The sequence below is a fragment of the Heliangelus exortis genome, chromosome 16 (genome assembly GCF_036169615.1).
Source record: "Heliangelus exortis chromosome 16, bHelExo1.hap1, whole genome shotgun sequence".
Lineage (NCBI taxonomy): Eukaryota > Metazoa > Chordata > Aves > Apodiformes > Trochilidae > Heliangelus > Heliangelus exortis.
Window position 1 is genome coordinate 4,897,743 of NC_092437.1, and position 25,956 is coordinate 4,923,698.

The following is a 25,956-nucleotide window of genomic DNA, read 5'->3' on the forward strand; positions in this document are numbered from 1 at the left end:
TAACTTACAATTATTATTAATTTTTAACAGGTAGCAGTTGGTGGTAGAGTCACAAATACCTGCTAACATATCCCATCCCATGGCCTCACAGGGACTCTGAATGACTGAAAAATAGTTTAAAGCATCATACATGAGGGTCAGACCAAAGGTCTGCTACCCTAGTACCCCCCCAGTTTGACTCACTGCACAGCAGATTTTTGCTGTACTCTGTTCTACAGAACTTCTCTGCTTTTCATGCTTCCAAAATTTGTAGCTACACAACGTTTTTGCTTTCTAGGAATGAGTTAACACAAATCTGAGCAGGATTTGTGCCATGTTAATCATCCACAGGCATGGATGTTAAGTTTTAAGACACCAAGTGCCAAGCAGGAGCACTGATCCTGTATTGATGGCACCTGGACCCCAGTGTGCTTTAACTCATACTAGAAACAACGAAAAAAGTAACATCTTAGGATTCTGCTTAAACCTGAAGAAAATTAGGGATATCATGAATGAATTTTGAGACTTCTGAAGTTTCATCTTGGTGTGTTTCCACCTTCTGTGTGGGAAGAGTGGAAGCAGAGTCTCATTGCTGCAAATGGTTTCTGAGAATCTTAGTTTTTCTGTTGTGTGGGAAATCATAATAAAAGTTGGTTTAATTTCTCTCATGCAACTGCTACTACATTTGATGGAAATCCATCACCTCCAAATCACATGGCATTTTATGATTAAGTGGGTTTTGTATGATTTAACAGAGCTTTTTTCCACCGTGACAGTATTCCCAAAGAATGCTAGAAAATGACAGTCTCAGGGGTGGTTTTTTAGTTGAACTGGGCAATAGGAGTCCTTGATATTTGTCTGCAGAATGTCAATCACTTTAAAATCCTAACCTCACTTACAAAGGTTCTTCTTGAGTAAGTAACAAGGCTGGGCTGGCAATATGAAATTCCTCAGTAATACACCACATACTCAGAACCACAACGCACCAAATACCCCCTCAGTCTGGATTTGAATGCATGAATAAAGAAGGCTTCTGCATTTTTTTCTGCTAGAAGATTGTATTATTCCATTCTGCAATTATGGAAAAATGCAGAGCACAGGCAAGATTTAGTGTCTGAGTTTTTGCAGCACGACATGTCAGTAGGAAGGCATTTGTGCTCTTGGGAATCAAAGTGAGATTCACCCATTTGTGGCAGGTGTTTTAAGCACTCAGCCTAACAATCTACCCACGCATGGCACTACAGCAATTCAATGACTAAATTAAATCTCTGAATATTAAATTAATGATGGAAATCTAAAATATTAATATATTCTAATTGAATATTCTCTGATAAATTATCTAGGCATTCTCAGCAATTTGATTTTACTTTCATTTCTTAAGGAACTTTCAGCTGCATAAATACAGCTATTAAAGCAATTCAAAAAGGGAACATTTTCTGCTCAGACAAGAGAACTCTAAACACAAAGAATCTAAAAATTTCTTTCAGATGATTGATTAAATCATAGAGCCCAAGACAGCTGAATCATTAAATGACTGCTTTCCTTCAGTCCCTCTGGCTTTAGCAAGGACAATATAAATTCCCCATGGGTCTGAATACAAGGAAATACAATATGTATAATTACAGTATAGGCTTGAATGCTGTTGTAAGAGAATTTCAAATGGAACATTTATGCTGTAGCTGCACTTTTCAATCCATAATGCTGTGTGTGCGTGTGCACAGAAAGCCCATAAAGCACTGGGCATCTGCTTGCTTCGACCTAGATTCCCAAATGGTACATGCTGCTGTAGCCCCACCAGCATTGGCAGAAAGAGGAATTTGCATCAGGATGTGGCCTTCTATTCCTCTGAAATGCTGGAGATGAAGAAGGACATCCTCATACCCCAGAGAGAAGGAAAAAAAAAGGTACTTAGTTTGAGGAATATATGATATGGTATATGTTTAGAAACCTGCTGTATACTGCATGTTTTAAAGAACTTTCAAATGGATGTGTCAAGAAAGCAGCAATGTGTTATATTTCTCTCTCACCGTTCATTTCATGTGTGCCAAGTCCTGGTTTGGTAACACACTGACACAGGACAGATCAATACCAGAGCCAAGACCACATCAACACGAATGCTTAATGAATAATTTTCCTGTTAATCTTTCTCTCTTTGGTGTCAGATTAGCTTGTGGAGTGAGATCACAATCAGGAGCCAAGAGCTGTTGCTGTCTTCCATCTCTTAATGAGCTTTCAGAGGAAGGTTGTGCCTCTACAGAACCCCACAAAATGCACAATGTCCCATTCCCTCTTCACCCCTTGGGCTTGCTCCTTCTTATCTCTGGTGGCTCCATACATACCAACCCACATAATTTCCAAATTTCAACTGGCCATACTCACAGGAATACCAAAGACAAGGCATCCTGAGAGCCAGAACTAGCAAATTTTTGTTTGTTTGTTTGTCTTCTGGTGGTTCACAAGGCGAAAGAAACATCTGCTCCTGTGAAGAGGAAGGAAGATCTGGGCCTATTTATAATCGAAGCTGCCCACATCTCTCTCAGGAAAAATAAGGTCTGATGTCCTTTGGGAAGCATTTGCAAGGCTTTTTCTCAACAAACCTTCTCTCACCACAGACAGATGCCATCTGTCTTGCAGCTGGGAGTTAATGGATTCTGAACTGCCAATTTCACAGCAGTAAGCAACGTGGTTGATAGAGGAGGCATGAGGGATTTCCTACAATAAAACTATTTAAAAGAGTGCAAAGGTGCATGCTGAAATAGCCATGATGAGCAAAGGAAATGGCAATATTGAGGGCTGATGGCCCAAGCCAGTGGGGATTTCACAGCTCAGGATATCTCATCTTCAACGCAGGGATTTTAGACTTTGGAGAACTGTCCTGCAACACCAGCACCAGGAAGGGCTGTAGCACACAAAGAGGCTGTGGACCTCTTGAGTGTGCTATCAACTTTTTTCATATTAAGCATCCAATTTCATTGTATAGCTTAACATGTACTAAATGCACCCAGGAGTTCATGATGGGGTTTTCTATTGTGCTAAGAAGAGCTCTCTGCTCCATTAATGTGAGCCATGCAGCAAAAAATCCAATTAATCATAAATATCTCTGCTAAGAAGCAATGCAAGAGCCTTGCATTCTGCCAGCTTTCCAAACCACTTTAGGACTTTCTGACTAAATTTACATAAAATGCATCTATCCCTCTAACTCCCTGTTATACACATTAGATTATTTCTAGCATTCTTGTGTCTGAGATTAACAGTGTTCAGATATGAGAGAACTCAAAGCAGTTTGTAAGCACTGAGATCCTGTCCTGCCATCCTCAGTGGATTTTCATGCTGGGGTAATGAAAATGAAGAACTTGTTTATCAGAAGAGATCTAATGGACAAATACCACATTTTTCATGTCAAATTTAATAAAGGCAAGATGGGAAAATTCAGGTCGATGCAGATCAAGTTAGAGACAGGCAGCTCATAAGAGTTCTAGAAACATCCTGGAGATAAAGTTGGAAATTTGAAGCATTCATAAAGGTGAATAAGGTTGCTGTGGTTGATTGAGGAGCCCATTATCTAAGCATGCCATGTCCTGCACACAACTGTTGGTCTTTTAAAGGAATGATTTTCATGCAGATGGGCCCAGGCTCTGGGGTCTTGAAACCTGACTTGTTAGAAGCATCTAGAGTCTTGTGATGGATCCAAAACTGAGATACTTTTTGAAGTTCAAAAGAGGATGAAACACAAGATTAGCTAATAGATAATTAGATAATAGATAATTAAAGATTAGCTATACATGGAGCTAAAAAAAGATGAGTCAGTGAGAAAATGGATGGTACTCAGCAAGGGCGCAACTATTTAAGATATTATCTGAGCTGATCAGTCTGCCTGCATGAGTCATTTGCTTGCAGAAGGAGGGGGATTTTGTATTGTTTTTGTATTTTTAATAAGCATTTTTATGGACCTCGTAGTTATAACAATGAGAGTACCTGACAATTAGTACTGAAATTATCCTCACTACAGTAAAATATTTCACAGCACGTAAAATATTATTCCTAATACAAAGGCGGAAATGAAGCACAAGGAAATTAAACCCAAATTTTTCATAAGTGTTTGAAAAATAAATAAACATATATCAGTAACATTTGATAAATGTTCTCTCAGCTCAAAGGCAAAACCAGAACTTGCAAAGCATTTTTATACCAATAAAAATTATTTTTAGCTTACACGTTAGATGTTTATTTAAACTCTTTGAAGAATAAGCAAATCTTTTCAGCAGCCAAAACTAATCAGACATTCCTATTATTATTATTTTTTTACATATTATTTTTCTGAAATACATTTCCTAGTTAACGCACATACGAACAGACAGGGATGTTCCTTTGAAAGAAAAAATCCTGTAATTAACAGAGGGTTTTTTTGGCAGGGATAATGTTCTAATGTCTTCCTTTTTTTTTTTTTTTTTTCCTAAAAACTTCTCCATTTAATGTATTTTATCAGAATGCAATGGCTTAATGAGCAGAGAATTACAGTTGATCCCAGCTGAACCACACAGGGCTGCTTTTCGAGGTATGTGGCTCCCATCAAGCTGCATTCACCTTTGCTATGATTTAAATTTCATTCAGGCACAACCTGGCTAAAAATACTGACAAGTAACTAATCAACTTCCATAAAATGGAATTTCTACCTTCACAATAGGAAGCAGGAGTAGGAGGGAACCCAAAAGATTTGCCTATGCATTTCAAATTAGTCTGACCTATAAAAACGCAAACAGCAAGTGGTACTATGAAAATGTATTTCTGGTAGGGCTTTTCAGTTTTGTAATATTCAGATTTTTCATGCCACCCCTCCTTCTCCTTGGAAGTAACCAGAACCAAAGAGAGCATAATGGAGGGACTGGTTTCCATTAGTTATACCTATAAAATGTGAGCTCGAGCAAGGCTCTCTGGACCAAAAAAAGTTCAGTGCCCAGGAACTAGCTTTAGGTTTTAACATTTTATATAGAGTTGCAGAGGAAATTGCATCAGCCTTCCTTCCCTACAAAGGGGATCTGAGCAGTAACTTCACATGCACACTTCTAGCTCCATTTTGTGAGCAGATGGACACAAATATATTCAGCACCCAGAGAGCAAAAGCACATGAAATCCCATCAAAACTGCTACCTAGATCTAGGAGACAGCAGAATGCTCCAGGGCAATCTGAAGAGTATGTGGATGGAAATAACCAGATAGATATGGTCTTTGAAGATGCTGATTTACCCTGTTCTGGATAATTAAAGAGCAAAGTCTAACAGGGGAAGCTGTGAGTCCTGTTAGGAATCACCCAAGCTTCACGTTCAGGGGCCAGCAAACGGGCCAGATGCTGCAGATGAGCAGAAACTCAATCCAAGCTTGAAATTGAGAGGGCTCATGCTTAATCAAGTTGCACTCTTTGTACTACCTTGCCTGTCATTATGATATGTTCTGGATGTCAGGTGAAAAGGAAAGCATCCCCTTGTAAGCCATTTCTTTCTCTTCCACCCCATTTTTTAAAATAATTTTCAGTTTCCTCTAGCATCTGTATTTAAAAACTGCAATGGAATCTAGCACAGAAAATCTAGGAGCTCTGTGTTTCCATCAGCTAGGTTATCTTTACAAGGTTACTGGTAGTTTAAGTGATGAATTTCAACTCTTCTGCACCTATATAAAATTTATTATTTGTCACTTTCATTAGAACTGGAGTTTTGAATTCTCAAGTCTTAATGTTTCATCTCCAGACTGTGGAGGGGAAAAGTGCCACAGAGATTTCAGTCCTTATAAAACAACAAATTGGTGCCAAGTTGTACCCTCACTGCCTAGTGAAAATGCAATCAGCAGGGAGTGGGACAGGGCATAAGTTCATTTTGCAAGTACTCTACTTATTTTTTACAGGAATTCAGGAATTAATCTAAATTATTAATCTGATTTAAGAAGATATTTTTGACACATCATGTTATTCTCCTCTTCAGACACTTCTTTAACTTAGTAGAATACAACACATTCATGGGCCAACTCCGTTCCCAGCACTGCTGACCACACAAAGACTTCTTGGCTTCCCTCCCTGCACAATATTTTTTTGAGCACAATTGTTGCTCAAAATAAATTCTGAAGTTTTATCATTGTCACCATTTTTTTCCAAAGAGCTGAAAAAGTCTGCCCGGGAATTCTATGTTTTTTTTTTTTTCAAAGCTAATCTTTCTACTGCTCCAAAACCAGAAATCAGCACTCGCAAGAGGAACAGTAACATTTATTTGTATTTTGCTAACACTTATCAACAGCAATACCATATCAACCAAACATGTCTGTCAACGATCCCTTCTTCCATCTTTTTCTTATCCTGTCATCCAATATCATCACAGAAAACCACATGGTTTTTCACTTGAAAAGTGATCATCCTTGTAAAGAGAGAAGCCAGCAACATCCAGAAGCTGAGGGATCCATCTGTACCAGTGGCAGGCAGCCAACCTCCACCAGCCCCACCACACATCTGCACTCTGGCTCTGCAAAGGCAGGGGAGGATGTGGCACCCCCTTGTCACGGGGTGTCACCAAGCCCAGCTTTACACCTGCAGCCCTTTGCTGGATGAGAGCGTGGGCAAGGAGCCCACTTGGCAGCAATGCTGGAGGCTCTTGAGGGACTGGCTGGAGGAGGAGATCAGGCTGCGTTCAGCTGGGGGATGGAAAACTGGGACAAGCTCCTTTGGAAAAGAAGGGCTCAGCAGTGTGGAAAAGGCAAGTTTTCTTGCACAAGGGAAGAAATACACCAAGCCTGAGCTTCGAGCCTGACCGCCCATGAGCTTGGACAACACCTGCTACTTAACTACATCCACTGCAAGATTAAATTATAATTATTTGGTTTTTTTGTTTTTTTTTTTTTAAACTTACCCTAACCAGCTGCTGTGGGAAGGGTCCTCTGGAGTTTTCTGGCACGTTGATGGGGGGGATGACCCAGTCTCGCTTTTGCCTCCTCAGCCCGTTAACGCTCTGGTGCTGGCGCCATGGGAGCAGAGTGTCACTTTGCTGCTGTGCCAGTTCTCCAGGCATGGTCTTCCTTCCTTTTGGCTGTTTTGGAGACAAGAAAGCAAACCCAGTTAGTTTCCTCCTCGTTTCTTAGGACTTCTCCCAATGGCAGCGCTTCCCTGCATCCAAATGGTCACATGGAACTGTGAAAATTATTGTTATTAACATGATATATTTCTGCATCACACAAAGACACAATATGCTTTACTGGCAACTCTGCTGCCACTTCATTTTCACAAATATATGGAGCTGTCACTCTCAAATCAAGATGCCTCCCAGAATATATCGTCTTCATTACACCAGCTGCAGGGAGCTTCAGCAGCACGTTGGGGTACAGAAGCTTCTGCAAATTTCTGCAAATACATTTTTAGAGTATGATGTTACCCTGCTGCTTGGCATTCACAGGGTTACAGTACCCTGCAGCCTGTGGTTCTGCAAACATATCCCACCAAACCAAACAAACCACAACCAGGGGAGCTTCAGCTCCACGGCTGAAAAAGTGAGTGAGTCCAACTTTCCAGCACTTCAAAAGGAATGACCTTTTCATCAGAGCTGGGTTTTGAACACAAATCCCAAACACACATCTCCCCATGCACTCTGGGAAGTGTAACACATGTCAGTTAGAATACAATTCTCATTATTTTGGGCACTTTTGAATCCTTGGTGATTTTTGTTTAAACTCCAGATTCTGCCCGTGGCATATTTTGGTGCTGGACACGTTAAAATGTTGTGGCATTAAAAGGCAAATGGTGAGCCCGTGGTTTTGTTAGAGTCATGTTCATTTTTAGAAAATTTATGCCTTAGAGAATGAGGAATCAATAAAACATAGATCTGGAGAAGCTCCACAAAGGTTGCTCTGCTCATATACCTCAAAACTTTTTGGCCTTCCAAGGTTCCAGGCATTATTTCTGGAAAGTCCCCAGAAAAGATAATGAACAAAGGCAAGCTTTTTTTACCATGTGGTGGTAGATCAGAAAGACTGCAAGCTACATTTTCATTTGAGATAAAATCCAGTGGGAATAATATTCTCTGATTTTTAGAATTTTCAGCTATTTTTTCTCAAAAAAATCCCACAACTCACCCTTAAACCAGTGCCCCAAAACCCAAGAACACTGTAAGAAAAAAACCTGTCACAGTATATTCTGAGGCTCCTGCAATTTTAAGCCACACTCACTTTGTGTCTCACTCCAAATGTACAAACTCAAACATCCTACAAACATTTGCAAGCAATTATCTGTAGGCACTGGTTTCAGTGGGAATCATTGCTTCAGGCTTTATAAATGTAAATCCATCTATTAGCACATTTTGAGCTGGAAGTCACCTCAAAACTATACAGGAGAGGAAAACAAACCAGGATATGGAACTGAGTGGTGGCTTTAAAGCTGTTTGGATCTGAAAGCTGTGTGGATGCTGTGGATCCGTGGATGCTGAGAGTTGGGCAGAGCAGCAAGGAGCCCATTCTCACAGCCTGATCATGGCTCCAGTCTGTGTTACCTGTGGAGGGCAGACATCCACCAGCTGCAATGGTTGGAAGCATTTGGGTAAATGAGACCATTTTTACCACAAACCTTAAAAATGAGCCAGTTCCAGAGCTGAATTTCCACAGAACAGATAAATATGATCTTTTTCAGTCACACACATAGCCACATTTCTCAAATCCTCTCTCCTGCTACCTCTTGCCACCTAGGTGACTGCTGTTTTGTGTCACCTGAATGCTGTTTTATGCACCTTCAACAAGCATCCTCACCAAGCTTCTGCAGGAGCACTATACCACTGTTCAATATTTAGACGTTGCTCTAAAAATAATCACTTAAGTGTGTAATGAACAAATAAACAGCATCACGATGGGGCAGTGGAAGACTTTCTCAGGCTATTCAGCATATCAATAGGTACTGCTGAGCTCATCCTTTCTATGGGATGCAACATCCTATATCTGATATTCATCTAAAAAGGTTTTTATCAAATGAAAGGTATGTTTTCTGAACACTGATGTAAAACAATGTTATCTAAAGAAGACACCCAGAAATGAGTGTCAACATGAAATAAGACTACCAGACATGAGCTCCGGAAAAGCAGATATCCCCTTTTTTGTTTAATTGGCTTGTGATTCCCAATTGGGGATCTTTTGAGAGCAGGTATTTGGATCAGTTTATATAATTGGCAAGTGAGCGTGGGGACAGATTATGAAAGGATGGTCAAATAATTTGTGCTCTGCTGAGTTTACACAGTGGAATGAGTCTGAACTAAAGACAGACTTGAGAATTAACATGAATCCCAAAGCTCCATGTATACTGAAATAATTAGTGTCAGCTCAGCAAGGCAGTACCAGCCTTTTTAGTCTTTATGAAATATTTGCTGGCAGGTGACTAGACAGTGACTAGCTTGCTTGTCACTCTTGATGTTTTCCTACATTAGAATAAATCACAACATGACTGAATTTGGTATGCAGAATTTCAAAAGCATCTTGCACCAACAGTTGTGGTTTTTTTTTTTAAAACAACGGCTCCTTTTTATCTTCATTTGTTGATAATGCATTCTCATGACCTTAATTTCTCTGGTGTTGTTTAAATATGTTGTACATGTTTTCTGCTGTTTAAAAGCTGTGAGACAAATGCAGTAACAAAGTCTGGTGAGTACAAATGCCAGAACTATTCAGATCGCTGACTGATACATCCATGAACATCTCCTGAATAACAGCAACAACTAACCACAAGTCTCAGAAAACTCTCCTCTACTTTTGACTTTGCAAGGATCTAACGTTCAGCTCAAAAGCAGAACGTGGCACAGGATTAAATGAATTTTTAAATATAGCTCCCAATTTTGTTTTTGCTAAATAATTATTTTCACTGAGAGAACGGCTCCTTTTCTCCTGGCCTTACTGGCCAAATGCTTTCCAGTATCTCAGGCAGACATTTGCAAAAGGAAAAATATTTCTCTACCTTTTTTAGTATCATCAGAACACAATCTGCCCATAGCCCTTCTCACAATGAAACTGAGCACCTCCAGTGCTTTCAGGTGGTTTTCCTCCAGTTGCTTTTCTGAGGTACCATCACAAAGTGTGGGATAAAGGAAGACAACAGGATCACATCCCACGCTGGGATGGGAATCTCCTATAAATTTGGATTCAGTATGGTCTAATGCCTTAGTACTCATACTAGGGCAGAATTTTTTAGGGCTTGCTAATGAAGAGATGAAAAGTGTGCCACGGTAGCTGCTTTTAAAGCCCACATTCTGCAACCCTGGGATCAATGACAGTGAACAAAACTTGCTGCACTTGGGAGAGGGCACGTAGCTAAACCCCTGGGGACTGGTTAAAAGCAAAACAAATTTTAAAAATCTTGGTGCTCCAACTAACTTCATTTACACCATGGTGTTGAGAGCTCAGGGGGACTCCTTGTCTGAATTTAGCACTGGCAATAAAAGATAAGCTGGAATAGCCATCTAGCTAGTCTATAATTTCCTGCCAGTATGTGGCTCGTCAACCTCTCATCTGCCGGGAGACTCAGACTAAACTCAAGCCCTACACATCAAAAATAATTCACCGACAGAACAGAACACGTGGGACCCCTCCAACCCCTCAAGCCCTCTCCTGCTCATGAAAAGAGGGCTGCGAACCACTGACTTTTCACCAGTCCCCAAATAAAAGCAGTGAGTGTGAAGAACCAGCAGCTTTCACCTTCCGCTACACTTGGCAGTCGCCAGCTGGCACGGCTCCCCCTCCCAGCCAACCTGCCTTGGATATCCGTCAGCCTCTGGCTACAGAGACATCTGGAAGTTATTATCCAGCAGAGCGTATCACAAACCCATTTACATAATATAATATCATATTTTGTGTTCCTGCTTAGCTGAACATTTTGGATCATTCTAATGTTTGGGTAAATAAGGCACTATTCTCTGCATATAAATAACAGGGCGGCTTGAAGTACGTTTGTTGGAGATTATTCATTTGGTAGGGCTTGACCCACAGACTGAAATGCTCTGGATTCAGCACTAAAATATATTACTCTTGGACCTGGAATAAAAAGTACCTGCAATTGGAGGAGAAGTAATAGGGCTTGTATTTCCCAAGTAGCAGACTTATTTATGATTAACCTGTGTTTTATTTATATGGCAGTCTGATCATTTTCACAAGATCTTTAACTTTCTGCACCAGAAATTTTTCAGAAAAGAAATTGGCTTTCTTTGTTTCTGGTGACATTCCGAGGGTTTACCTGAGGCAACATGTGTTTAACATATTTTTATCAGTACGAAATGATACAAAGCCACCTTTATTTCACTGCTGAAACACATTTCCCTTCATTTGCTGTATCAATATGCATTTTGAAAACTGCTACCATATTCTACCAAGGAAAAAAAAAAATCTACTTAAAAATATTTAATCTGAAGCATTTTTGCTTGTTTCCATGGTAGCTGTGGAAGGGACAGGAGAAAATTATATTTACCAGATAGAAAATAAGACTATGAAAATATAGTTTAGTTCTTTAACAAAGGGAACATGAGAGTGCTGCAAAAGAAACATTTGAAGGAAGTGTAAGGAGACAGCGTTTTGCTGACATCAGGGATGGGAGTGGAGGAAGAATGAGCCTTTTTTTCCCAAAATGCAACATTTCCCCAGTTTTTGATCTTTTAGCAGAGAGAGATATTTCATTTTGTGTTCTCATACAGTATAATGAAAGGGCTGCAGAACAAACAGCAAATTTATTTATTTTAGGGTAATTGATTCTTTTTTATTTAGGTCATTGCTGAATTTGCCAAAGTTGGAGACAGGAAAAAAATAGTTTTAAGAAGACCATACTTTTTAGTTTAGAGTTTCATTTATCACAGTCAGTCTATGTGAAGGTATTCAGGTAAGGAATCCATTAGCTGTTTTTCTCCTTATCCACCTCACAGAGACCTGTTACAACTATCTATATTAGCTCTATTTACTAATAGTTGTAAGCTGTGGTAAATTTAATCAAAGATAGCTTCATGCCATGTCTCATTGCCATCGTGGCATAAATTGCTGTTCATGAATGATTTGTGTCAAAGGGCTCTGAAAACCAGTGTTTTAGCAGCAAGATGTTCCAAGGCTCACAGTTCTTCAGCAGGGGCATTAAATTAACGTGTTTGCAGAGAAGCCACTAATTGACAATGAGCTGTGATTTTGGCAGTAGATTTCCACTTTAAAGATAATGAACAGTGTTCAGATACAGAGAAGGACCCCCTCTGCTCCTAAAACTATACTAATAATTCCTGGTATAAACAGGAGTAGAGGGAACCAATCCTGACATGGTATTTCAAGTGCCAAATCAAGCTGTTTGATCATCAGGACTTACAAAAGCAAACAGTGGCATCTCAGCATTTGTGACCTTTATCAAAGCTGGCTACATACAGACAGGAGTGTAATGTTTGGTTAGGAACTCATTAAACAGAATTACCTCTCCATTTATAGAAACCATACAATTACAGTATAAAACATTTTAATTAAATCAGCTAGTTAAGCAAAAATTCATTACTTTTTTTTTTTTTTCTCCTTTCTCAGCTAACAGTGGGGCTGCATAGAGCAGTTCACATTAGAGTCAATTAGTTAGAAGAATTGTCAGATTTGGCAATGAGCTTCCAGAACACATCAGCTGACAGGGAAAGAAAAAGTTTGACTGAAATCTAACAGAGTTACTGCCCCCAGAGGAGAAGAATGAGCCATGTAAAATGCACACCCATGTCCTGGCCACGCCAAATGCCCCTCTCTCCCAAGGAGTCTGTGTCAGTGCTGAGCATCCACCTGAAGGTGCACTGTTCATGACAGCTGAAAAATGAGGTGTGCATGCAAATTGCAGGTTGTTGGGTACCTGGCTGGCTTTGCAGGCTGTGGAAAATTTTATCAGATGTAACTAATAAAATGTGATCAATGTGACTGAGGAATCGAAATTTTCCTTAGTGGTGGAGGGCTGCAGAGCAGCAAAAACCAAAAAATAACAGGTAAAAGCAGAGAAGACAAATAGAGAGAAGACAATACCTTGGGGTTTGAAAGTCAGGCAGGAGAAGATCCTTTCTTTATGAAAGATGCAGCAGGGCCTTTAGTGGGCAACTGTAATTAAATTCTAAGTCTGAACTCCAGAGGAAAGAGACACCCAGGAGCTGTGGGCATAACCCACAAGGTCGCCAAAGAAGACTCAAACAATGTTTAAAATCTCTGATCAGTAAACCCTACATGGCTAGTGGTCCAGGTAAGGAACATGTAGAGTCTAACTGCAGCTAACATGCAAGTTTATGCCCTGAGCCAGAAGATGGCTTTTCAGGTGGCTGCTGACCAGGTAGCCCTGGTACAGATCTTGTTTCTCATTACAATTACACTGAAATTCAGGAATTGCCAGAACTCCCCCCATCTTCTGTTTGCCAAAATGTTTGGCAAATTGTTACCACTCTAAGCTGAAATCTGGTAGATTCACCAGAGCACTTCAATGTGCTGGTTTTGTACCAGGGACACCTGGAGGCACCACACACTCGTGGTCATTACTGAGCAGACGTGGAATGTGAAAGGTTTCTCTGTGGTGAAGGAAGTTTCAGCTGGGTTGGAGAGGCAGAGCTGTGCTGAAGCTTATTCTGTGGACACTGTACAGATGATCAGAGGTATCTCCTACACTGCACACTGCTTTCAAGATTTCAAATGATACTCTTCCTCTTCTGTCCTCTGGAAAAATCCCATACCAAAGCCAGTACATAAGAAATCCATCTGCCTTTGGTGGGATCTTTTACGATCCCCAGAAGTTTCAAGAACCTGTGATATCCTTCTTGCCTTCTTGTCAGGCTCTGAATACTACAAGAACCTTCAATGAACAGAAGAAAATGACATCATCTGCAAAGCACAGCTTTCTCTGTACTTTTCTTTCTCATTTTAAGGCTTGAACATCTTATCCCAACATGAAAAGTTCTGAGGAGGCTGTTTCCTTGTAAAGCTCCCCACGTCAACTTGACCTTTTCACTTTCCCCTTGTAAGAACTAATCTCGCAGTGCTTCTTAGGTAGGATTGTTTAAGAAACATCTAAATCACTGTTGTACTCTACCTTCTAGTGTTTACAAAAAGACACTTCTATCTTCAAGTTAATGTCATTCTCATAATTGGAAGAAGCCATACACAATGGCTGCAATACTACAAGTACTTCTTAAGAGCATGGCTATTAAATTGCAGGATATTACATACTTGTCACCTGTTCAGACACCTACAGGACAGGAATAAAGGTGGTAGAGCTCATCACACACTGTAAGAACTTGATATTACCTCTCTTATTCTGTACATAACTTGTTAAGAAAAATGCATGAAGTACCTGGGCTAGCAAGCAAAATTCTATCCAGACAGAACTTCTAACAAATTGAAAAATAGTTCCAAAATACACTTCGTTTGCTATTAGAACTCAGCTTACTACAATTGTTCTTCATCACAGAAAGAAGCATGAGCAAATCTACCCCTTAACAAGCCTGTGAAATTTTTAAATCTCATTTTATTTCTCTAAGGCTGTGAGGTTCAAAAGATACATGAATTAAAATAATCATAATGAATTAAATGTAACGATATTCCTTCTCTTCCTAATGTTTGCAAGTAAAAAGATCACAAGAGACTTAAGAGATCACAAGCACCACTGCTACTTTAGCACAAAGCAAAGTAATTCATTCTGGTACTTCTCCCCAGTGCTAGCATGTGTGTTTGCCCTTTCAAGTTATCCTTTGGTTATTTTCAGAGGCTCTTGAGAAAAGACTGTTCTTCTTTTATTCCCCAGTTCTGGAGCACACCTAAGCAAATGCTGCAGTTTGAACATGCAAACAAACACATTCAGTTTATCTCTGCTTGCATGGTGAAATTTAAGTGTGTGTTTAAATGCTTTGCTGGGCAGAGACAGCATTTGAAATTCACTGGTCACCCTGTGAATTTCACCCTGCCTTGCTGCCTGGCTCTCCTGGCTCCTCAGCCAGCAGCACCGAGGGGCAGAAGGTGACACAGCTCCATCACCATGAACCACGTCCAGCAAGCAAGGACCAAACCTCCAGAGATGGGGTGGAACCCAAACCTTTCTTCACCCTGAGTCTGTAACTACCAAATGGACTCAGCTGGCCTAAGAAAAGAGAGATGGACACTCACAGCCTCTAAAATATAAGTTTCTTTTAATGGGTGTGCCTGCACAAAGTGATTTTTGTCTATATTCAAACTTGTGTTTATAAATAACTGTCAATGGGTCACCACAGCAATGAAGGGGTTTTTTTAGGAGATTCAGTCCAAAATATTATTTGGAAGTGGTACTCAGACTTCAGCAGTTAACAGCAAAGAAGATGAAACCAGAGGTCAAAGGCTTTAATCTCCCAAGGGCAAGGCACACAGCACGGGCAGACAGCACGCAGCAATCCAAGGGTTTTGTTTTATCAAAGAAAACTTATTTCCACGTAGACAGTTCAATCCTTATGACTTTTTTGTTTGTTTGTTTGAAGGAAGAGAGATCTGCAGTGAATTTCACTTATGGATGATCTTTATAGTGTGGCTTCCAGCCTGACCCCTTGGGAAGATGCTGACAATTTGAGAACTAAATGCAGAAAGTGCAGCACTCGGAAACTTCCCATAGTGGGCTGATTTTCCAAGGCAATGAGCACCTGTATGTCATATCTTATCTGGGTTCCAGTGCAAGGTGATGTGATTTAACACACCTGAAAATCAGGTCAAATAAGTTCACATGTTTTCACAAACAGCACTTTGATCTCATGTGATGATTAGATGCCACTTAAGCATGAGGTCAGACAAGGTCACGTCTTCATCAGAATTCCACAATTAACATTAGCAGTCTCACTGGTAACAATTATACAACATTAATCTATTAATCATCTGCTTTCTGATCTTTTTTTTGATCTGCTTTGTTAAAACCCCAAACAATGTCTCACAAGTTACCTAAAGAGAAGAAACAGAAATTATTGTACCCACCCTCACTGACTGTGATCAGTCAAAACTTTGCTTCACTGATGAGGATAGAGAAATAAAAATTATTCTGGCTGCTGTTTCACTGGGCTAAGTTACTGCCTTGGATTCCCCACAGAGGCAGTCAAACAGGACAGCCCCAGCATAATGACACAGCACTTAAAATGTGCATAAATACAGCCAGAAAAAGGCAGGACGACAAACACATTTCTTTAGTCTCTCTCTAGGGATAACACAGTTTGATGGGGCAAACTCCATCACCCTGATGCCATATGTAATATCTCATCCCAATACAAAAGCAGGAAGGAAAGCAAACAAATGTAGTGGCTCTTTTTCCCATTTCTTCCAGGTGCACCCACTTGAGAGCATCAGGAAAGTCAGGAGCACTGGAAGCACAAGTCCCACTTAAGTCGTTCATTTTCTTCCCCCAAGGGAAGGCTGCATCTCCATTGCTCCCAGGCCTCATGCAGAGCATCCTGGTTAGTGCAATAACTGAGGTCATGAGCAAGATCAGTGCTGAATAAGCCTTTCCTTGCCCAGAGATCTTTGTATTAGCAATAAAAGGTTGTCCTGGAATTTAAAACCTCATCCAGGTAGAATGCTAGATATGATTATTTAAAGGCTTAAAATAATAATAAAAAAAAAAAAATCTGGCTGTACGAATCAGCTCTTCACATTCATATTGCATGTCTGTGGACTCACAGCTGGGATCTGAAAGAAGCCCAAAGATGGGATATAATAAAATAGAAGCTGGCTTTAAGCAAGGATTGATTTCTGATAGTAGTTCACAATGTTTTAAACACTTGCTGCATTAATGGCACAAATCCTAGTGACTGAACATTGCAAAAATTTACATACTTCCATGGTCAGAATTTGAGAAGCTAAGACAATGAGAAACTTAGGCTGACATACACAGGAGTAAAAGAAAACAGGGATTTTTTTTCCTAAATAAGTCACTGGCAGCAGATGACTGGTATCCTACATGTACTGAATATATCCAGTACGTCCAAGCTCTTTTGCTGCAGATTTCTTCCTATCCTGTATTTCTGTGATCCTGATTTTAACTCATGAACTGAGAACTACAGAAAAATGCATAAACTCATAAAGAAGAAAATTTGTCAGACATGCCTTAACATCCTTGGACACATGCAAGAACTGGAAAAAAAAAAAAAAAAAAAGGAAAAAAGAAAAGTATGGAAGAGTGTGCCAGAACTTCAGATGGAAAAAGCCAACAAAGAGCCAGCTCCATGCTGATTAGCAAGGAGAGATAAGGAGAAGCTTGGACAGGGAGAGGAGTGTGGGAAGTGATGGACAAATGGTACACATCCACCCATGTGCTTGGGAAGACTTGAGTTTCTGCTTCAACTAAGAAAGAAGGGACACTGTGAAAACTGAACTCTTTAGCATAGTCCTTGTTCACAAGCATAATCTTCATTTTTAGACTTTTGGCTAAATCAATATCCAATTGTTGGGAATAATGGCGCTCACTTAGAAAAAGAAGACATTGCACTGCTCATTCCAGATAAGTAAATTCTGGCTTTACTTTGTTTTCTTCTGCAGCATTATCCCACTCAAGTTTATCTCGCAGAAATGCTGACACAAGCTACAAGGACTTTATGTTATTTCACAAAAAAAATTTTTTTCTGTTTATTTTCTATCTCTTCTTCTTTCCAAATTATACCCACAGGTCCGATTGATACTTTCAATTGCAAAACCACGCAGCCAGACAAGAACAGTACAAGAAACTTCATCTTAAGTATTTATTGTTATGCTAGAATATCACTCAGTTTTCTCTGGGGTAATTCAGCACTCCTTTGGGAAATATGTGACCTCATTTGCATTTTCTAATTGAATTGCTATCAGGTTTCCTGCAAGACTGAACAAAAAAAGTTCCCAGAGTTACTAACACCACTTGTATTAACCAGAAAAAAGTTTACATTCAAGTGTTTGCTGGGGAGGAGGGGAAAATGTATGCTTCACATATCATAAACAATTTTTTTAAATATTTACCTCCTTTGCTACCATTTCATCCTCCTAGCATGAAACTCTAACGCTGAATTCTTTCACCACAGTGGCTGCCAGGGCAAATTTGCAGATTTGCCCAAGTTGTTCAGTTATCTAAAGCAATTAGCACATTTATAAGGCCAACATGATGAAGGAGGGGAACTTCTCATTGTATTGGCTCACTCACCATTAAAATGTCAACTTGCAGTGAGAGCACCCGTGGGAGGCACAGGTACAGGCACCAAAGCTTCTCATCTGCAATGAAGGCACACGAGGGGAGACTCTCCAGACAGGAGCCATCCTCAACTAATCTGCCACCCTGAAGTCATGCTGGCCACCACCAAAGCATCACAAATCCAGAGGCTCACATGTTGAGGGGTTTATTCCCACTCTTGGGAAGCAGAACATTGCCTCTGTTTTGCAGGAGACTGGGTCTGCTCCCCTCAGAAGATGCCAGCAATGTGCAGCAGAGCAGGCACCTCACTTCTGGTCATCCATATCCTCAGTCAGTATCCCCAAAATGCTGACTTCTCCTGTAACATTTACTCTGCATTAACATCCAGAACAAACTGTCTAAAAGCAGCCACTCCAGGAGGACTAATCGTGTTTTTATGAAGTTTTAATCCATGGATAATTGCAAGCAAAATTCTGATTTATCCTTTCAGAGGGGCAGCAAGCTTCCCATTACACAGTGGGGATGCCCCAGCTGAGGATCATCAGTCATAGAGAAGCCTAGAGAAAAATCAAGGATGGGTGAATGGGTCAAAAGGACTTTTTTATGCTGTAGGTGCCAGCAAGCAGAGACCAGTAGGTACAATAAGGCAAATTTCATGCCAGTTCTTTTTAATGTCTAGGAGCTGTTCAGCATTTGCACAAAATCAGTCACAAAGTAAAATGGAAATGGATGTGTGTGCCAGAACAAAGAGTTGGTCTCTGTCCCTCTCTCATATCACCTCCTCCTTTCTCTCCCATACTTGTCATCTCTGTATCTTGAATAGAACAGAAGCAAACTGTCTTAAAAAAAAAAAAAGTAGTTCTGCTTGTGTCATTGTACACTGTACAAATCAAATATGAAATCTGTTTCTAGTAAAAGCCATGAAATGGAGTATATTAGGGTCATGGCCTGAAATACATTGAACTGGATATTGTTAGGTTTGGGTTTTTCTTTTAAGCATAAGCACTATTATTTTTTGAAAATAATCTCATAATCATATTTATTTCTTTAGTAAACAAAGGATTATTTTGCTTGCACAAAGCATTCAAAGGAAACACAAGTTGGATGCCTGCTATAGGGACCCACAACAAAACTGCTTATGACCTTGTCATTAGTCTTATTTTCCATATTTTTCCACCCTCAAACTACACACTAATAAGGCTTTTAGAAAGAAGGGATATGCATTTTAAAAAGCTTAGCTCTCTGTGTTTTGAACTAGAGTTCAGATTGCATTAACATTAGATGAATTTCCAACCAAATATTTTACTAAAACAGAAATGTGCAGTTATTCATTTTTCTTTCTGCTACACTGAGAAGAAATTTAAAGAAGTATATAAGATACCTTGCTTTGTTCCTTCAATATTTAATTACTTTTAGAAGGAAGCATGATTTCTTTGGTTAGAAAATGGCAAATACAGTTAAAATAACATACAGAGTTTAATTATATCTTGCACAAGCCAGAGTCTCACCGAGGAACAGCAGAATTGTATTTATAGGACTCCAAGCCATGCAAAAGCTCAGGGGCCAGCCCATGGGTAACTGTGAAATTTGAGTCTCACCAAGTGTCTTCTTCTTGCCTCACATGGGGGAAAAATTCTCCCAAAAGGCACAAAAGGTCTCTCCCTCTTTTCCTTCTCGTTCCCTGCCCTCTCTTCTCTGTCCACCAGCTGCACAACTGAGGAAAGGAGATTTCAGTTTTGCTATTTTGGCACCTACAGCCACAGACAAGCGACCTTGTCCTCTCCCTGAACTAGCCATGACTGTTCCCCAGTGCACACAACTTCATCCTTGCTCTGCAGATCTTCAAGATCCAGCAATAAATCAGACTCTTCAGCCAATTTCCTGCTTAAATGTAACCACCCAAGCATCACAGGACTGGCTGACCAGATGCCAGACTGTATCCACGGGTACAGTGCAGTGCAGCATCTTCAGCCCAGACTAACACTGCAAAGAAAGGAGAATCTGAAAAAGGTGGAGAACTGCTGCTGCCAAAGAGGACACAGAAGAGGTGGGACAGAGACAGCTGCTCAAGGAGCAGACCAGAAGAAACGTGTTTCCTAGGAGCAGTTCCCAGTTACAGTGCTGTGTTACCTGAAGCAACGGTGCTGTCAGCATGACAGCCAGGGACAGATCCCTCCTGCTTTTCAGCTCTGTGTATTAAAGTAAAAAAAGAGAGCAAGCATCTGTAACCTTCTGCCTGAAACACTGAACCATGCTGGCTTTTCCCTTTTCAGCTGTGGGGAAGGCACGATGCTGGCATTGAGCAGAGGGGATGTTTGCCACTCAGGTGCCACCTTGTGCTTTGCTGCCATCAGGCATTAGCAATGCTTCCTTCTCCTTGCTGTGTAGAAGGGGACAAGACCAAGTCTCCCCTCTGGAAGCCTCCACAGAGGTGCAGAGCCATGCAGGCAGCTCAAAGAGAGAAGGAGTCACTGTGAAAACCAGGGAGATGTCTTAGCAGTGGGTGCAAAAAAGAGTCACAAAAGAAATCGGAACTTAACCTTGTATTTCACAAGAAGATGGGTGACTAAGACTCTGGAGAAAGGGAGGATCCCTTCATTTGCAGGTTTTATTTCAACCTAAGTGAGAGCATTAGCTGTGAGATGCAAACACAAGGTATATAACTTGCAGTATGTAACAGCCAAATGATCACTTAAGAAGACCAAAGTATTGACCTTAAATCATTTCTGTCAGAGACAATCAACGACCACTTGCAAGAAATCTGCTGCTATTGGTGTTTTCTATTCAGACACCTCCTCAAGCAACACAAATAATCTGACTCCAAATGCAACTTTTCAAGTTTGAGGAACCTGGGCAAGGAAAGAACGAAATAAGAAAAGGAGAAAAATTCTTACCTTGTGTCCGTTGTGCTGTGATTTCTCTGCCACCAGGAACCTGACAATGGTTTCCCATCTGCTCAGGGTCTGGGGATCCCAGGCAGTCACCCCCAGGATCAGCTGTTTCGAGGGCATTTGCAGCTGGTGGGCAGCATACATGGTCCCATCTGCTCTCACCTTGAAGTCCAGGCTGTTGGTTTCATACCGAACCCCCTTGTTACCAGCACAGTTATTAAATTTTACTGGAACAGAGAGCAAGAGATGGAAGAAACGTGTGAGATTGGCCTGATAAGAAAAGCAATCAAACACAAGTTTCAGACATTTAATTTTCACTGATGTCTTCTATATCTCTAATAACCATCAAGGAAATGATTTAACTGTTTCTTCGACCTTTCAGGAGTGCTCTTGTGCTTTATCTCCATTCCCCAGGGAAGAAGTTGTAAGCCATTTTTAAAGTATTTGATACAGTTTCATTAGATCTCAAACACAGCTGTTCCCCATTTCTACAAGTGGATTTCTCCCTTGTTGCCATTATCTTTTAAATTCAACTGGAGTCTATTTCCCACACTGAGTATTTTTTTGCATGAAATGTTCTCCATTTCCCTAACCCTTCAATAACCTACTTACCAGATAGCCTATTTGCACATTCTTAACTGAAATTCAAAAGCCCATAACAATTCCATTATCAGAAACACAACCCCAAAACCACTTAAACAAAGAAGAAAAATTAAAACTGTTCTGCAGCTCACACCCGCTGCTGGAACCAGAGCTGCAATCCTACCCTGGCCGACCCCTCCACACACTACAGCTACTGCAAAGTAGAATTGTAAAAACTTCCCTTTGCAAAGCACAACTTGTCATTTCAAAGCCTACACTGTCAGATCAAAGCTCCCCAGTCGCTGATATTTTTATTTTCAGCTTTTTTTCGGTCAAATTCTCTTACAGTCTAGTTTGAAAACTGTTTTTATTGGCATTATGAAACATGTCACATACATCAGGCTGGAAAAAACCCAAACTATTATACGACAAAATTGACAAATCTGATAGAAATTGAACCTGCAGCTAATCACATAGGAAACAAAACACTTTCTGCCATTTGTGTAATCCACGGGGTGGAACACACATGTGGTGAAGGAAAACATATTGTACCCGTAAAAACATCTCAAGTGAGTGAGAACAGATCTACAGCTTTCTAGCTGGGAATGCTACAGGGGTTCTCATGCTGCAGCTTCTGAGTGCTCAGCAGCAATGCTCCAAGCCTGCCTCAAGACAAGGAAAACCTGCAAGTCCAAGGCTCCTCCTTGGAGTCCAAGTCTCCATCAGGCACCTACTTTTTGCACCAGCAAAGCTGGTCAGAGGAATCTTGCCCAGACTGGCTGAGGGAGGAGCAGAAGGGAGGAGGGGAAGGGAGGCAATGGAAATCCAGACAAGAGGAGATCCCAGGGCCAGTTTGACCCCAACCCTTCCCTTCCTCCCACACCACAGCTGACTGCTTCTGCAGTGTTGCTTTGAGCTGAATCAGGGGCTAATCTGGATTTAAAGAGAAATATCTGAGGGATGACAGGGGAAAGAAAAAAGCAGCTGGGAAGCTGCTCCCAGAGCAGAGGAATGAGGTGAGGAGTGCAGTGCAAGACAGGGACATCCATCCTCTCCTTCCCCAGCCTGCACCTCTGGATAACTGGGGTGCTGTAATCAGGTGGGAACAATAGATTTTACAAAGACCTTCCATGACTGCACTGCTACATTTTCATGTGTGTGAGGTGGGTGTAGTAATTATTGAGCACAAACCACAAATGTTACACACTGATTTATAAGAAAAAAGAAGATGGATAAAATTATCTAGTCTATAAAAGAAAACGTGGTGGACACTTTTAAGAAATCCCATTGTCACAGACTACATCACAGTTTAACTGCTAAGTGCCTTCCTGGGGACAACATGTGGTCCACACAAACTGCAAAACCCTGTGGTGCTACCACCAATCTGACAATGCCAGGTCCCTGCTCACTTTAAGAGTAAAATCACACATTTTTAGACTAGACTGAAAAATAAAACTTCATCATTCACTGAATGAGGTTAAACACACACATGGTCTTGTGGCTGCACCAATGCTGCACACCTGGAGAAACTGGGATGGGTTGAGAGACCCCAGAGGTGGCTGGAGCTGTCAGGACAGACCCCCTGCATCCCTGGGGACCATACTGCTGTGAAATTGCTTCATCTCTTAAGAATTTCTACAAATTTCTCATGTATTCACAGCTGTAATAAATATGTACACACACAGTGCCTGCTTTGCTGCTAATACATTATTTATTTTCAGAACCCTGACATCAGCATTGTTAGAAAGGAGGTACATCAGTTGGTGTATCACTCCCTGCATGCCTCTGCTATCTAATGGCAATGCAAAAAAGCAAGTTCCATCTCCACCTCCTGTAGTACCCACACATCATATACAAAAAGACACTGGAAGAAGAGAGAAAGAAGTGATAATGACTGCACATTAAAAACAATTCAGACATTACTCTGATTTTATTGAGATTGAAAGAAAGCCCTACAGTGTACTAGGAGTCTGAGAGAAAAAAAAAGGAAAACACTTCCTATATGTGCACGTAGTGATTTCAGTATTCAAAGTACTTAAACATCTGCTTAAGACACAGAGCAGGGCTCCAATATGCTGCTCTCCTGTCATATGTCACTGTGTCGACTTTTATGCTCCATTATCTAAAAATGGCAGCTTCTCAGACAAAGTCTGTCTGTGACTTGCTAATTACTTCCATTAGTTTAAAACAAACTTGACTAGAGACAGAGAAAATCCTGAGAGAAATTAAGTCTAATTTTTTAAACAAGTGACTGCTCTGCTCCACATTGCTCTTCCCAGGTAGCACAGGTAGATGAACGCTCAGCAAGGAATTAAAACAGCCAGCTCTTCTCCAAAGAGTTCTTAGGAGCTGCAAACACACAAAAAAGGCTTTGAGAATGTATGGATTCCATAACATTTAGTTACTACCAGGGACAACACCCTGCACGACAGCAGCAAAGAGGCAGTGGCTCAGCCAAGGGGCTTTGCATCAGATTCAGCTGCAGAAGGGACAAAATTCAGGAACTCCTCAGGGTCTATCAGGGATCCCCACACTCAGCTGCTGTCAGCAGAGCTCTTGCTGTTGCTCCAGGCAATATACACGTTGTATGCTGTACATACACAGCATAGAAAACACATCTGCAAGACAGTATAGAGAAACTTCTTACATGTTCACCACATGGCTGCAAGGACTCATTACAAATCCTGTGCTCAGCTCCTTGCTGTCCTGTGAGAATTATTCCTCAGGCACTTACATGACTACTGAGATACACTGCTATGTATGTGGATACATACACACACACATACATCATTCATATATAATATTTTTCCCCAAATACATGTATATAGACTTGGGGAAAATCAAACTATTGTTCTATAATAAATAACATAGCTCAAGAAAGGAGATCTCATCTGTATTTTCAGATTCCACCTCTTACCTCTACTCTTTGCTCTCATGGAAACAAATTAAAATTTCATAAACTGGAAGAAAACTTTTTTTTTTTTACCTTTCTCTCTTTTAGAAAGCTCTGAGTCTATGTAATTTGCAGTTGATGCAACTCCTAACTTTAAAATAATGTAATAAATAAACAAACATTGGCTCTGTTTACTAGACTTAGATCTCTCTCTGGACACAAATCCATCTTTCTTTGACCAGTCTGAAGTCTAAAGAACACTGCATGAATTTAACATTCCAAAGCTGCAGCATCAGTAATTAGGATTTCAGGTAAACAGCAGACCCACACATCTATCATTTTTACAGGATGGTAAAAAAAGAAAACTTTTTTAATATACTCTGGAAAAATGCTCAGTGATGCTTATCGAAAGCTTATGCTGAAAACAGCATCAAATGCCTGATGAAAAGGAAACCAAGAAGGCACCCTCATTAGCAGGCTTTCAGGTTTAACCCTTTACCCTCATCATTTTTAATTGCTTCTCTGTGAAAGGAAGAGGTATAACAACTTGATATGCTGAAACAGGTATTGAGTGATGGGCAGAAAAGCTGCAGGAGTCTGCAGCAAACTGCTGGGCATCTGAGGGGAAAAAAATGGCTATTTTTCTTCAAAAAAGGCACGGGGTGAAAAAAAAATTCAACAAGTTTTGCATTGTTCCCTTTTATTATTTAGCTTGTTAAGCTTGCTGGACAGAGTCAAATGATCAAGCAAGGATCTTGAAAGATGTCTGAATACACTGAACTTCCTTGCCCCCCAAATGTCTGAGAAATACCTTCCATTTAATAGGACTATAAATGGTATAAACCAAAGAATTCACTTTAAGCCTTATCCCTCTGGATTCTCCTTTAACTTCTCCTAGTCCATTAAAAAGTGCCCCCTCTGGCAAGCTGCAGAGGGCTGAAGAGCAGGCGGGATAATACTTATTTATTAGGATGTTCAGACATCCTCTCACAGCTCAGGATATGGGTCCCTTCAGGACTCTGTTTTTCACCATGGTTTTGAGGATTATCCCTGCAAAGATGTTTCCTTCCTGATGAACTTCAAAGCAGCAAATACACCCCACTATTTGCAGCAGAATCTTATCTGCTTTTCAAGTTGTGTCTCTTGAACAGTTGTGGCTAGGATGAACCTGAGCCTCCAAATCCACCCCTTGCACCATTCTATGGGCACCTTTAGGATGAGGCTGGCTTAACTGAAACCTTTGGAAATGTCAGATGTTCAGGAAACCCTCAGTGTCCTGAGCACGTCCAGAAATGTCCCTTTTGTGTGATCTTTAACAAACAACATGCATTTTCTGCCCTGACACTTCTGGCCCAATGCTCTCATTCATTTGCACACATCCATTTTCTCCCACCTCTGCAGGGGGGTGGCAGCCCTGGCCAGCATTCCTCTGCACGTCACCAAAGCCAAAATTAAAAATAACCAAGCTCCATAGT

General features: G+C 40.6%; 1 protein-coding gene across 2 annotated transcripts in view; it reads right to left on the reverse strand.

Annotated features, from left to right (window-relative positions):
* Positions 1-25,956, reverse strand: part of CDH4 (cadherin 4) — a 407,728-nt gene that overhangs the window by 141,540 nt on the left and 240,232 nt on the right. For both annotated transcript variants that reach the window (XM_071759459.1, XM_071759458.1), the window contains 2 exons: positions 21,010-21,233; positions 6,867-7,043 (listed from right to left, as the gene is read on the reverse strand). In XM_071759459.1, the coding sequence (XP_071615560.1) occupies positions 6,867-7,043; positions 21,010-21,233 (401 nt within the window). The remainder of the gene's footprint in view (positions 1-6,866; positions 7,044-21,009; positions 21,234-25,956) is intronic.